The sequence below is a fragment of the Alternaria rosae genome (genome assembly GCF_020736505.1).
Source record: "Alternaria rosae strain MPI-PUGE-AT-0040 chromosome Unknown BKA58scaffold_11, whole genome shotgun sequence".
Lineage (NCBI taxonomy): Eukaryota > Fungi > Ascomycota > Dothideomycetes > Pleosporales > Pleosporaceae > Alternaria > Alternaria rosae.
Genome location: NW_025763580.1, coordinates 630,943 through 645,057, shown reverse-complemented (window position 1 = coordinate 645,057; position 14,115 = coordinate 630,943). Strand labels below are relative to the sequence as shown.

The window sequence follows — 14,115 nt, the reverse complement described above, 5'->3', positions numbered from 1 at the left end:
TAGAGGTTGTGTTTCGATGCGCGATAGTGGTAGTACAGATGGCGCGCAAAGGATATGCTCCGATCTGGTATGGCGTCTCTGTCGTCGCTGCTGGGTATGATAGACGACAGTTGGAGAGTGCGATGAGGATTGTCCAACTGGCGTAAGAATTTGCGTAAGGTCGGGTGAATAGTGAAAGGTGACAATAGCAGTAGTATTGTTCGTCGAGGCGCAGCCATTGAAGCTTGAGAGCTGCAAGGGCCAACGGCTCTCTTCCGCGGCGAGTGCAGGGATCACTTCCGTCAACCTCCACCACCCCAACGCCCAAGGCTACCAGCACCACGTTCGGCAGCCCCAGAGCCGTACCGTTCCTGAAAGCTTGTATACTGTCAGATAGTCTGGGCATGGAACAACTTGAGCATGTTTCAAGCAAGGGGAACTCAAACATCGTTTCGAACTGTCAAGTCCCACATGAAACTACTATCAGATGTCAAATGTGAGAGATCTATTGTACCTTGTCCTTTGCTGTGCAGTCTAGAGAACGCCCTTGACCGTTTTCAGCCTGCTATGGTGATTTTAGGTACAATTAATATTACATAGGTAAGCCAACATGAGATAAAGATAGTTTGACTGCAACCCCGGATGTGTTTCCGTCCCGCCATGCGCGCCGTGCAATGCTGGAAGTGTGCATCCTGCTCAAGATGAGTAGAACGCTTCGAATGTGTAGATGATACCGAAAACGAGGAAAGCAATCGCTCCACCAAGCGTGACTGTCACGAGTTAGCATTACGTCAAGAACAAGGAATTGGATATGCTTACCGTTGCGCATGCTGATCTTTCCAGCAATGGCGCGGCCACCGATGACTGCACCGGCAGTACACAGACCGTGGCCAACTACAGCGCCGGCGGTGACATACCAGTAGTCAGATCCAGCAGCCATGGCAACAGTCGCAATCTGACTGCGGTCACCCCATTCTCCGAGGAAAGTCATAACAAATGTCTGTACCCACGCAGGGCTAAGGAGGAGAGAAAAAAGGTTGTTCACGGCGCCCAAAGTGCCGGACATAGAGCCTCCGCGCGGTGAGGGCATTCGATCAGGCGAGCTGGAAGGGCTTCGTGCGGGGGCAGGTAGTCGCGAGTTAGACCGGGAGCGTCGCACACCACGTCCAGACTCGAGGGCATACGGAGAGATGGAGGACTTCCGGCGGTTTTGGTGTCGGGCAAGCTGTTCCTTCTCTTCAAGTTCCTGCTCGACTTCAGCCATTTCCTCACCTACGCCATCGTCTGGGCTCATAGCGAGACCCTCTCTTATAAGGTTGACACCGAATACGAGGAAAAGAGCAGCCGCAGCGAAGTGCGTGAAGCGTTCCGAGAGGAGCGCGGGGACGGCGTGGCCCATGACAGCAGAAAGGACTGTCATGACGACCAGAGCGGAGTAGGCAGCCGAGAAGACAAGGAGTCGAGGGTGGCGCATAGCCATGAGCGCCGCCACGAGGAATGTTTTGTCCCCAATTTCGGAGACGATAATCATGGTGAAAGCAAGAATGAAGGAATGGAAAGGCTGTACGGCGCCGGCGTCGACATCGTCGAGTGTCGAAGAGGGTGTTTTGGGTGGTGAAGTGTCAAGGGGATCTTTGGTAGAGACGGAGCCTGGGACAGGAAGAGGGTTGTCGTGCAGGGAGTCGGGAAGGTCGGTGGGTTTCTGTAGTCTGGTTAATACTGAATTGACAGCACCGAAGCGTCACAACTCACCTCAAGTCCGCCAGCACCAAGTACACGAGTGGTGCTCGCAGTCTCTACGGCATCTCCACTCAGTTGCTTCTGGTCAGCAGGATGGGCGGGAGCCTCCTTTGGCGACTCGGGAACCTGTTCCATCTTCTCGCCTGTTTTCTCCTCGTGTGCCAGTCGCTCCTTGTCCTTTGCCGATACTCCTCCCTCGGTGCCTGTGCTGCCAGTGGCCGGTTTCCGTGCTGGGTCTTGCATAACGCTCTTGTCGCCATCCTTGACGTCGTCTACAAGAACAGTCTCCGTAGAAGCGCCAGGCTTCTTGGCTGCCCCGAGATCTTCCACAACATTGGGAGCCTTCTTCCCTTTGTATTTTGGGTCGTCGTCCACGTATGGCCCGGCGTGGGGCTTGCCGTCTAAACCATCGACAGGCGCATCTTTGGTTCCTTTTGGGACCGCCGTCGGGGCGAGTGAGGCATCAGGCGAGTAGGTGGCTTGCGTGTAGGCTGGCACAACGGCCCGCGCGACTGGCTTGTCGTCTGATGTGTCTACGGCAATGGATGTGGCGAGAACTCGTAAAGCGGGTAGGAGGAGAAGCAAAGTGTGCGGCCGTGGCTGTCGTAACCTCATGATGAATGCGATTCGAAGGTGAGCAGGGGTGCGGTGCGGCGAAGGTAAGAAACGTCAGCGGTAAAGGGAAGTGCCCAGAAATAATCCAAGGGCGGCAAAGAGTGACGTGAATAGAAGAGGTTGTTGTGAAGGAAACGTGGATGTTTCGCCAAGTTTATTGAACAGAACGGTGTAGGGGTCACTCTGATGTTGAGGCGTGTAAAGCAAGTCGAAGACGACCGAGATGCGCGCAAGGGGTGCGTGCAGACAGCCCACGTAATATGTCCAGGGCTACGTAAACCACAACGAGGGCTAGTTAAGGGGCCTTTCTGTCCGGAAGCCTGTGGGGAAGACCGGAAACATGGTGCAAATGCCGTGGTTCCGTCTCGAACTCAAACGCTTCGTATTCACCTCTACGCTGCAGGCCCCTTCTCCGTGCTGCGCCTTGAATGCTGAGGCCCACCCGGGCTCCGAACGGCAAAGGCGATTCACGACACCAATCACGTGAGCGCCCGTCAAGTCGCCTTAGTCAGCCACGATCGCGGAGCGTTGGCGTAAACAAGCCCGCACCCGCATCAACGCTACTGACATCACACCTTCACCCAACCTACGTCGCATGTAATACCAGCCGAGACCACGCGTTCCTACGACACTATAATGGCCGACCGCAGAAGTGTGCGGTCTGCAAACCGGCGCAAAACACCTACTCCACAACCACCGGCCAATGCGACTGCACAACTATCCGGACGCGCATCGCGAGCGAGAAGTTTGCGCAGCGCGAGCCGCGAAGTAGAAGATTTTGTCGACATCCAGAAACCCATACGTCGGAGCGCGCGACAGGCGAGCGTGACTACAAACGATGAAAGTGAACATGACGCACCAAAGGCGCGCAACACAAAGCGCAACCCCGTGAAAGAGCTCTTGGGAGGTCAGTAGCTACGGCCCAGTTGCTTGCTTGCGCAATTCCAATCAGCGCGATATTCACTACTGGCTAGAAAGAGCTCAGGCTAATTACGCATGCGCCAGACCTCACAGTGGTTGAGGAAATAGATACCGAGATTGCCCTTGAGGAAGACGAAGTCCCAGGTACACCCGCGCGTACCGAACCTGATGTAACCTTCCGCTCTCCGGGCGCCGCATCCGAGATGTCCGGAACCACCGCTATCACCTCCTTCAGTATGATAGAGGCCGAGTTTCTGGAGCCCAGATTCATCGTCAAGCATCTGCGCAAGCTATGCGAGGCTACAGAGGATTTCTTGGAGCACATCGCGCCAGATCATGCGACAATGGATGATGATGTGCGAAACATACAAGAGATGCAAAAACCCGGCTCAGTCTACGGCAAAGAATACCTGGACTTCGAATTCGACTTGAACACGCAGCTAAGGCACTACAAAGGCGAAGAATACAGCTACATACACATCAGAGCAATTCACCGCGCTCTTTTTGGGACAAGTGAGGATGTTACAGCATCGCAGAGTGGCCTCGACCTGATCCTCTACCTCGCCAATTTACTGGTGTTAGCGAAGCAGATAATGCATTCAGATCGAGATGATAAGAGTATCTGGGATGTGCTACGACAACTAGACATTTCGTTCCCAACTCAGTTCATGCAGTCGCTTGATCCGGACACACAACAGTCAGCTGCAGGAGAGAGTGCGCTATACAATGAAACCTTTGAGCTTGCGCTGGAACTGCGGACACAACTAGCAATACTCGTCCTCCAGAAGTCGGCCGGCAACCCCAGCTTTGATCCCAGAGAAACAATGGAGGAGGTTTTCTTTCGCTCTGACTCGTCACAGTCGGTAGAAGCTGGCTCGCCGATCCGTGGGTGGAGCACAGCAGCTTTGGGCGGCGACGAATCAGCGCTACCCGAGGAATTTGAAGACCGCATCGTGACCCGAGTAGAAGAGATCCGAGCATTTTTCTTTCAGGATGAGGAACATGACGAACCTGTTGACTTGCAACAACTGAAGTCAAACTTTCCGTGGGTAGCGACCGTCCTTCACTTATTAGACTGGGTGCGTCTTCGGCACAAGGAAATCAAAACGGCCATCGATAATCTTGGAGGACCAAACACGATCATGCGTAATGTCAAAGAAGCCCTAGAGGAACCTCAGCCCGTCACTCAAACAGCGCCATCAGTTCCACGCGAATCACTGCGTCGAAAACGAACTTCATTTGGACGAGAGAGGCGGCGCAGTAGCCGTAAATTCGACCCAAATGCGAAGGTGGATTTGCGTGCTATCGATGTTTTGAAAGAGAAAGAACGTGATTCGGGTGTAAATCTGGGGCTCGCGGCTTCTCAGCCTGATCGTGAAGAGACGCTTGTTCAGCCGCCAGTTGCGGAAGTGGAGAATACGCAACCGGAAATCGACGACCAACCACAAGACGAGCAACAGACCATGGTCGGAAGCGATACGGCTTCTCAGCAGGAGCGTGGGGATATCTCTCAGACAATCGAAAAAGCGCAGAACGAACAGCCAAGGACGGAAGACCGACAGGATGGAATGCAGGTGGAAGTTGAAAGCGACGTACAACAGCCCGAGGAAGAGCAGTCTGAAGAGCAGCAATCCCGACAACGACCAGTGCAAGGAACCCGGATGGAAGAGCCCGAAGAACATGTCGAAGAACCAGTCGAAGAGCAGGTCGAAGCACCTCAAGTATCGGGTCCACCGCAAAGCTCAGCGGCTCTACTAAAAGCTTTGAAAGCCCTTCCAAAGCCGCAGAAAGAGAATCGCCCAGTATCAATATTCGATCGCCAACCGACAGCACAACGCATCGAATTCGGCGACGGTTTCGACAGCACCCAGCCAACACCAGGCCCGTCAAATACAGCCAAAGGAAAGCAACCCGCATTGCCATCCCCACGCAAACGTAAGCGCGTAATCGACATCTCCGACTCCGACTCCGACTCCGACACCTTTGAAACCGCAGACCGTGGTTTTCGCGCTCCAGAACGCCGTCGCAACGCGCCGGTGGCAAAGAAACAGCGCACCGCAGAACCCATACCCTCTTCCTCCGCAGCGCCCACTAGCCACCAGCCCCCTGCCCGCGCAGAATCCGAACAGGAAGAATCAATCTCCGAAACCTCTGCGCCCTCCATGTCAGAAGAACCCCCCTCGTCCACCTGGCCCGACCAACGGCGTCTCGCAAAAGAGAACCGCGCTCTTGAAGTCACGCAGCAAGAACGAGTCGAGCGCAAAGGCCGCCAGAAGTGGTCGGACGACGAAGAAGATGCACTAATACAGTATATGAATACTTATCGGGGGAAATACGCGAAGATTCTGCAGTATGATCATGATGATCATGGGCCGCAAAGGTTGATCAATAGGAATCAGGTCAATTTGAAGGATAAGGCGAGGACTATGGCGTTGCATATGATCAGGTACGATTTACTGTTTCGGAAGACGATATGGTTATGCTGACAAAATATTTAGATCTGGCGCTGGACTAAGACCAGGTTTCGAAATGATTATCCACCCCGGCATGAAGGAAGGCAAAGCTTTAATGGCCGCTGGGTGGGTAATGCACGAAGATGGATCTTGGGAAAGGGCGCGGTGATCGCCTCAGGGATGTTCGCTTGGATACGATATCTCGGACGAAGGCGTTTTTTTGGTTGAATATTCTTGATACCCACTACCGCTATATCGGCGTCTTACTCAATCGTACAGTTGTTAGTTCTCAGACATTTGCCTTGGTTTATTAGCAATGTCCTTCACATTCGCACTTCTCCCTCCATCTACCTGTCTGTGATTAAATCATCAAACCATCTCCCTCCACCTAACCCCCCACTCCCCCTTGGCAAAACTACTCTCAACGACCACGCCCTTCATAACCGCCTCACACTTCTTCTTCTCACTTTCCCCCTCAACGCTAAACCCAAACGCACAACCCCTTCTCGCCGCCTTGCGCACCATCTCCCTCTCGTCCGCTTTCCGCTGCCCCTCCCTCCGCTTCAACTTCATCTCATCAGTTTCCTCAATGCGTTCAGCCCAACCTTTCTCTCCGCCTACGCTGCCGTTGACGTCGTTTTGCGCTTGGGGTGGGCGGATCTTTCCAGAGCCGTAGCCGTATTCTACGGTGTCTGGCAGAGCGGAGGGGTCTGCGTCAGCGTCTGCTGATGAGGCTGTTTTGGTGGGTTCGAGGACTATACCACCTTCGGCTTCGGCGTCGGAATCTGATACACTTTCCTCGTCGCTGGTGTAGTCTTGTGGGGGTTGCTGTGGTGCAGATGCTGGTGTTGCATCTGTGGCTGTAGTAGACGTAGGTTTATCGACCATGTCCACGCTCTTCCAATCCTCAGGTTTCTCGACGACAAACCGCGCTTTGCGATTCTTGCGTCGTCCGTACACCTTCTCGGGGTCTTTTTCCCGCTGGAATACTATCTCTTCAACTGTACCGCATTCGATGATGATCCTTGTTTCTCCCTTGACAGTCTTAGATGGCTTTTTCTTGTGTTGTTTCTTCTCGCCTTTGCCGAATTTGGCGTCCTCATGTGCATTCTCAGCATCTGTGTTGTTCTTGATGGGGTCTGCTCCAGCGTTTTCTTTCAGTGATTCTGGTGACGCGCCGTTGAGAAGGGCGGCGAACGTGGCTTCAATCTTGCGGTCCGTAGGACCTGGTTTGCTGTTTCGACAGCGTGATGAGCAGTACTTGACTGCCGTTGCGTTTTGAGTCTTGCGGCGCTCGCTGATTACTCGCCCGCAGCTGTGGCAGTAGGGGACTGTGTCGCCGACGGTGAGGTAGAGGGGAGGTGGGGTGACGGCGTGCTTGCTGGGCCGCGACCAGGAGTCCATCCACGACATCTTGCTGAAGTTTTTGGTAGTTTGTAGTGTCAACGATAGATATAGTTTGCTTGGGCTTAGTGTGTGAGGTTCGCGTCTTGTGAATGTGCGGTAGAAGACGGTCGTGCTTGTGAAGTTGGTAGAGAGGGTACGAGCGCACGACGTCATCGGCTTCTACTTACCTCGTACCTGGGAGTATGCAGGTACGAGACTACGAGTCGTGCCTTAAGAAGACGCAAACGGGGTGAAGCTTGAATCATGTGCATTTTGCAGCTATGAGTCGAAGTCTATAATGACGTACTCGAATTGAAGTTTCCCATCTGTGCACCTGGTGTGTCTGCACGTGTGCTTCCAGCTACTAAAAATGGCCCTTATCGTACCCTTTGCCTAATTATTACGATCGATACTTGATATCGAGTTATCCAAGTCTACTAAATGCACCGACGTTGGACAGCGGCATCCCCACAAACCTCCCCAGTCGGTCCTCGGATGTTCCCCATCACGCCTCAAGCCAGTTGCCGAGCTTAACATTGCCCCGATCTCGGTAATCAACGAGCGTCGCAAGATACACAGTCTCCATTCCGCCGACGATTATGGAGGATATATGTTCTTCTTCGGCGCTCCACCCTTTGTCGTTATATAGGGGCAGCGGGAGATTTGCATACCTTGGGCTCTATTCTGCGCAGAACTTCAGGTCACGTCTTGCCCAGGGCATAAGGTCCGTTACAAAGCGGACAAATGGAACGTCTATCGCTATCAGCAGCGACTCCAGTGCCCCATTCCCCCTTCGCACAATCGCCATCCCAACACCATCTCTCTGCTAGACGACGTCGACCTTTGAGCGTGCGCCATCGCTGTAAGAGGGCGAAGCTGCAGCCAAGACCCAGAACATCCGCATCCATGTCGCCTGCGTTGGACCCCGCGACGGGTGAAACCGGCACCAAAGGATCGCGTGCGCATCCTATAGAGACATCGTCGACACCGGAACCGGGACGCCCGAGACGGACCACCGCGCAAAGCGACATCCAAGACACGATACAACACCCGGGCAATGTGCGCATCAACGTTCAGGGGGCCTTTATCGTAGACGAAGAGCAGCCAGGGACGCCGCAGAGCGAGGACTACGAACACGACCCGCACGACATCAGACTGCCGAACCACACTTCGGTAGTCAGCCATGTAGCCGTCGATGTGAGTGTACCTGCGTGGTCGTGTGCTCGATTGGTTGTGGCACGCGACCATTCACAGCGACCAGCCCCTCGCAGAGTCACAGCAGCATGCTAATCCATCGTGCGCATCGCAGATAGGAGGCTCTTTAGCCAAACTCGTATACTTCTCGCGCGAACCTGGCGACGATGCGATTGGCGGACGCCTCAACTTCTTCAAGTTCGAGACAGATCGGATAGATGCGTGCATAGAGTTCATGCGCAAGCTCCAGGCCGACCAGAAGCACGACAATGGGTCCAGGTCGCCGGACTTGTGTATTATGGCGACTGGTGGTGGTGCGTTCAAGTACCACGATAAGATAAAGCAGGCGCTGGATGTAGAAGTCATACGGGAAGACGAGATGGAGTGCTTAATCATAGGTACGAAGATGACGTTATCTATGGTTGAAGGAACTGGCATGCTAACATGGACGTATTGTAGGCCTCGATTTCTTCATCAACGAGATACCAAACGAAGTATTCACATACAGCGAAGACAGCCCAATGACCTTCATGCCACACCCTCCCGACCCACCGAACATCTACCCCTACCTCCTCGTCAACATCGGCTCCGGCGTATCCATGATCAAAGTCTCAGGGCCGCGGCAATACGAGCGTATAGGCGGAACATCACTAGGAGGAGGAACACTCTGGGGCCTCCTATCGCTGCTCACCGGCGCACGCAGCTTCGACGACATGCTGCGACTTGCGGAGAATGGCGACAATTCGACCGTCGATTTACTCGTTGGCGACATTTACGGACAGGCGTACAATAAGATTGGGCTCAAGAGCACACACATTGCTTCGTCGTTCGGCAAGGTCTACAAGATGAAGCGCGCAGCGGAACGGGAAGCAGAAGATGGATGCAACGGCGATCTCAAGCGCAGAGAAGAAGCAGAGCACGTTGAAGGCTCCGCAGAACTCTCCCACGACCCGGGTTCTTTCCGTCCAGAAGATATGGCGCGTTCCCTCCTCTACGCCGTCTCGAACAACATCGGTCAGCTGGCGCATCTTCACGCTGAGAAACATGGGTTGCCAAGAATATACTTTGGAGGCTCCTTCATCGGCGGTCACTCACAAACTATGAATACGCTATCCTATGCTATCCGCTTCTGGTCCAAGGATACGCGGCAAGCGTACTTCTTGAGGCATGAGGGATACCTAGGCGCCGTGGGTGCGTTCTTGAAGAGGCAGCCCAGGAATTGGGGGAGGAGGGAGAGCGGCGCGGGGTCTGTTAGACCTACCTCAGTTTCTTCGCGCGCTTGAGATCTGACGACAAAGGATCTTGTCTCGGAAGAAGGTCTGGAGTCCCTTCGCGCTCTCATTTGAATGACATGGTTGATGTCTTGTCATCTTGACTTCTCTGGGTGGTAGCCAGCATATAGACGTAACGTTCTTGTTGTAGCATTGTTAATATCATGATTGATCTTGTTCAGCCCGGTGGCGCCGTGCTTGATTGACTATTTCCTAGATCCCCACTAACGAAGATAACAAGGACGGCCGCATATCTGTACACATCCTGATCAGTCACTCGCCCTAGCGAAACCAGAAGATGGTATACATACGCCGCCGTTGCACCGAACAGTTCCGCTCTGCGCGCATTCGTCAACAGGCCCACGCTCGCAGCGAACAAGGTGGTGAAAGTCGCTATCAGCCCCAGTCTCCAGTCTGGAGATGTTACTTTATAGAGCACGACAATTGCGCCTATGAGTAGTAACGCTGCTAAGAAAGTGCTGAAGTACGCTACGAAGGAGCTAATGGCGCGGTCCGAAGCGTAAGCGATGCCGTGGCGGGAGCGCTTGCGATCCTATACTCTTGTGTCAGCAAAGGCACGTCTGGTTTTGACTACGAGCCGTTCGCGCCAATGATTTCTGGGCCACATCGTACTGATCTCGGAAGCACTCAGCTTTGTATGAAGGGCTACTCACTGGAAACAAGAACGCTGAATGCTCATGCGCGAAGTTGGTCAATCGGTCTTGATCGTCTTTTACTCGCAATGCAACGATTTCCCATGAAAGCTCCAACATGGCAAAATCTAACAGCTACCAGCAATGCTCGCGCAAGGGCCCTCGTCAAAACTTTCCCGTAGACTCACTCACACGTGTCGCCTAATATCTCAACTGATCTGGCAGTCGCCTCCATGAGAATCTATAGCATTAGCGGTAGCACTTCTGAACCTATTGTATATCTGATACGACATGTAACGCCACCAATTTAATATTTGAGTGTACATCTTTATATTGCAGATGTATCTTTACAGATTTATTGACAGTGTGTCAGGATTGAACGTGGATGGGTGCGTCCGGCTTGAAGTTTTATGGAGATGACCGTAGCATACTGAGTTTCATTGAGACTGCAAAAGCTGATATGTATTCCTTAATTAAGACGCACTCAGCCTACAAATTAGCCTTGTACACTCGCCCAACCTAAATTATAGTCTCCAATCTTGACTAACATGAGGGTTGAGCTTCGTGTCCATGATTTATCGTGGCCATTGCCTGTCAACGACCGTGGGTACCTACGAGCCCACTACCTCCGAATAATAAGTTATTGTGCAGTATCTAGCTGCACGAGAAGTGAAGGAGGTGAAGTATTCAAGAGGCAGGTAGAGATGATGCGTAATGGTATTGTACATCAAAATCTGGCATTCACGTTGCTGCTCTGTGCCGCAGGATACCGACGACCCGACGGCCTTGCGCAGTAAGTCGGAGACAAGATTTTAAAATCCCTGTGTCCTGATACACTGCTAAGTCCCACGTTCTTAATAGGCGTGTTCGCGCAGATCAAGTCGACGTGAGATCGAACAATTCCAAACTCCTTGCGGCACTAGCGCATTGTGAAGAGAGGGGGAGCCGTAGGCATGATAGAAAGATAGCTGATTCTCGCCATTAACACGACTAATTACTCGGCTGAGGCCAAACCGTTTGGTACGTCCCTCGACGAGCAGTGTGTTGCGAGGCATTCCAATAGGCTTCTCAGTCTTGCGCCAGCTGTACCACTGTAACCATTGCCTCCGCCGCAATCTACAGGTGCATGAGAATAGAGGCATAACGGCCGGTAAAGCTTCTGGTTGGGCAGTGATGCGTGGCCTTCTGCCGTCCAGTAGTTTCTCATCCCGCTCGTAGCGTGCTTCTCGAGTGACACAACATATAAAGTCCATACGCTAGCCTTCCCTGACTGTTACACAACATCCTTCACGGCGGCATCTAGTCTTCTATTGGAAAGCTTATTACAAGTGCAGTCTAGCTCCCATACTTCCTGCAGCCGTACCGCCGAGGTGTTTGGCTTTGTGGTAAACCTTGTTCCTCTAATTAAGCAGCTGTTGGCGAGGGCGTTCATCGTCTTTGCCCTATTCCTAGCCGCTACATCTTTGCCATATGGCTTTCCGATATTAGATTCTCACAGTGTTTCCTGTGGCGCGCTAGTCTCGAAAGCGGATTCGCATCAGTTTCGATATGTCGCCGTCCAAAGCTTGAACACAGCTACTGGCCAAGTCTTCTCACCATTCGCTTTCGAACATGACATCAATCCGGTCATCCATCGGCCATACCTCAAGCATCTGCAGTATGTGGAAGCCACGGATCATGATCACTCAGCATCGATGGACTACTCACCGGTCCCTTTTGCCGCTCAGAACTTTGAAGCTATCTTGTCTGTACCCTCCACACCGTTAGCATCGTCCGACAACATCTCGGTTGACTGGATGGACACTCGAGCAACTAGTGTCTCAACAAACACGTCACCATATGATTCTGTCAGGGGTTCGATCACACCATCAGAAGGGCCGTACTTTGCCTGTCGCCTTTGCCGAGAGGAATTTTCTCGTCGTTGCGACCTAAAGTATGTGGTACATCCTTTCATGATCAACATCCTAGTTAACAGTGTCCCAGTAAACATGCCAACCGTATACACTACAAACGCGCTAAGTGCCCATATGAGGGTTGTACGCAAACGCCTTTTGGTTTCGAAGCAGACCTGCAGCGACACATCCAAGCAAAGCACAGTACGAAAGGAAAGACGGTGGTCAAGTGTATGGTGCACGGTTGCATGGAGAGTTTCTCAAGGAGAGACAACATGCTAAGACATATGAGAAAGAGACATCCTGAGGATTTGATGTGAGACAGTAACACTAGGGGCAGCAAAAATCCGTGTCGCATTTCTAAGGCCTACTGCATGTGTAGTATTTTATCTTAGTAAGTAAATAATCTCTGATATGATGTATACTGCTAGCAAGATAAACTCTTTGATGATGTTTTTAAAAATGCGACAGGAACTGTAGCCAACCCTAGTTACGGTAGTACGGCTAGCAACAAGTAACTTCATGAAAAGGTCATGTTTAATCATCGCTGTGTCCAATGCCTCATAAGCACTAGGACTAGTTGAAAGGCTACATGAAGCTCGGTATAACATTACGCGAGCTCAATACTAAGTTGAGCTTGTGAATATATTCAAGCCCGATCTCTGCCCCGAGGTCATGTTGAATCCAAGCAGTTTGTACCAAGCCTTTCGCTTCCAGTAAGCTATTCAAGTGAGGGCTTTGTTCCAGTCTCGTAAAGAAGTCAAGCATGACCATCCGCTCTTCGTCTGTATGAGTCTCGCAGCCGACGATGAACACAGCGAATGATGGCGGATATGTGTTCAGGCCGGCCAGTATGGAGATCGCATCTTTTTTCCAGCTGTCTAGCCTTGCAGATTCGCCTGAGAAGTTTCGAGATACACGCTCGAGGTAGATCAGGCCAGCTAGTCGGGTTAACTCTAGACAACGAGACTGGTCATCGTCTTCTCCGTCCTTGTAAATAACGTGATCAACCTCGCTCAGTCGAGTCTTGAGATCATCCAGAGACTGTTGATATTCCACCGAATGATATTGCGGGTCGGAGGCGTAAAGCTGTGTGTCTAAGACATCGGCGAGAAGTTGAACTACTGGATGAACGTATGTTGAGATAGCTGCCATATTTTTTGCAACCAATGTTCGAGCAATACGATATTGCATGACACAATGGGGGCTAGCACCATTGATGCCAAGCTCTTGCGAAGTTGCTCGAATCATATAGGTGCGCCAATGCCGGAAGCCAAAGCGCGTAAAGGTGACGAAGTAGTACAGCCACTCTAGCAGGACGGCTGCATCGCTGCCGATGTGGTATGCTTTCTGTTCGACAGTAGGAAGGACGTTTCTTGCGCCGCACAAATGACCTATCCAATCGCAGTCGAGATTTGTCTATGATTGTGACGGTAATGCGTTAGTGTCGTCCTTATCTTTTTCGGACGAGTACTCACTTCTACTAAACACAAAGTCAGACCAGTGGCAATATGCTCAATGCTGGCATCATGGTCCATTTCAGAGCTTGTGGCACTTATAAGCGCATCTATAGCTGCGTTCTTTGCACTAGCCGCATGCACCGCATCGTGTCCGCGATGACGTGAGGCCAGTGCAACAACCGATAGTAGCAAAGCCTTTGACGCTTTTGATCGACCGGATAAGGCCAGACGCAATAAAAGTCGTCCGACCGCTGTCTTCTCACGGCCCAGTGTCGGCAGGATACCGATCATAACTTTCTCAACTGCGACTAGTCAACATCGGGACAGTCATACCCCGTAAGAGGACATACAATACTGTATTAGATCCGCGTCGCTAGCAGTGATCATTTTCGGTACCGGAGCCATAGTCTGGGTAAGCCTAGGCAGTGCAAGCCTATATCTTTCAACATGCTCGCTCTTTACTAATCACATGTCAAGTCATGTCAACAGGTTGCTTCGAGACGCCGTACCTCCGCCTTTAGCATCTCTAGCAAGGATATGGAGGAGAACAT

At 52.1% G+C, this 14,115-nt stretch overlaps 5 protein-coding genes across 5 annotated transcripts; 2 read left to right on the top strand and 3 right to left on the bottom strand.

Moving 5' to 3' along the window:
- Positions 1–314: 314 nt before the first annotated feature.
- BKA58DRAFT_393506 (transmembrane protein PFT27) lies at positions 315–2,742 on the bottom strand. The gene is made up of 3 exons (XM_046171098.1): positions 1,732–2,742; positions 799–1,681; positions 315–749 (listed from the first exon to the last, which is right to left on the bottom strand). The coding sequence occupies exons 1-3, from the start codon at positions 2,332–2,334 to the stop codon at positions 676–678; spliced, it is 1,560 nt and encodes a 519-aa protein (XP_046020925.1). The 5' UTR covers positions 2,335–2,742; the 3' UTR covers positions 315–675.
- Positions 2,653–5,977, top strand: BKA58DRAFT_52991 (uncharacterized protein). Its single transcript, XM_046175461.1, has 3 exons — positions 2,653–3,241; positions 3,340–5,701; positions 5,754–5,977. Exons 1-3 carry the CDS (start codon positions 2,971–2,973, stop codon positions 5,875–5,877), a joined length of 2,757 nt encoding a protein of 918 aa, XP_046020924.1. The 5' UTR covers positions 2,653–2,970; the 3' UTR covers positions 5,878–5,977.
- A 100-nt stretch (positions 5,978–6,077) lies between these two features.
- Positions 6,078–7,121, bottom strand: BKA58DRAFT_444234 (uncharacterized protein; the record flags this gene model as incomplete). The annotated part of the gene is made up of 1 exon (XM_046174050.1): positions 6,078–7,121. One exon carries the CDS (start codon positions 7,119–7,121, stop codon positions 6,078–6,080), a length of 1,044 nt encoding a protein of 347 aa, XP_046020923.1.
- An 879-nt stretch (positions 7,122–8,000) lies between these two features.
- On the top strand, positions 8,001–9,571 carry BKA58DRAFT_324787 (fumble-domain-containing protein; the record flags this gene model as incomplete). Its single annotated transcript, XM_046167978.1, has 3 exons — positions 8,001–8,291; positions 8,404–8,686; positions 8,748–9,571. The coding sequence occupies 3 exons, from the start codon at positions 8,001–8,003 to the stop codon at positions 9,569–9,571; spliced, it is 1,398 nt and encodes a 465-aa protein (XP_046020922.1).
- A 3,121-nt stretch (positions 9,572–12,692) lies between these two features.
- On the bottom strand, positions 12,693–13,642 carry BKA58DRAFT_414712 (fungal-specific transcription factor domain-containing protein; the record flags this gene model as incomplete). Its single annotated transcript, XM_046172505.1, has 2 exons — positions 12,693–13,523; positions 13,583–13,642. 2 exons carry the CDS (start codon positions 13,640–13,642, stop codon positions 12,693–12,695), a joined length of 891 nt encoding a protein of 296 aa, XP_046020921.1.
- Between the last annotated feature and the right edge of the window lie 473 nt (positions 13,643–14,115).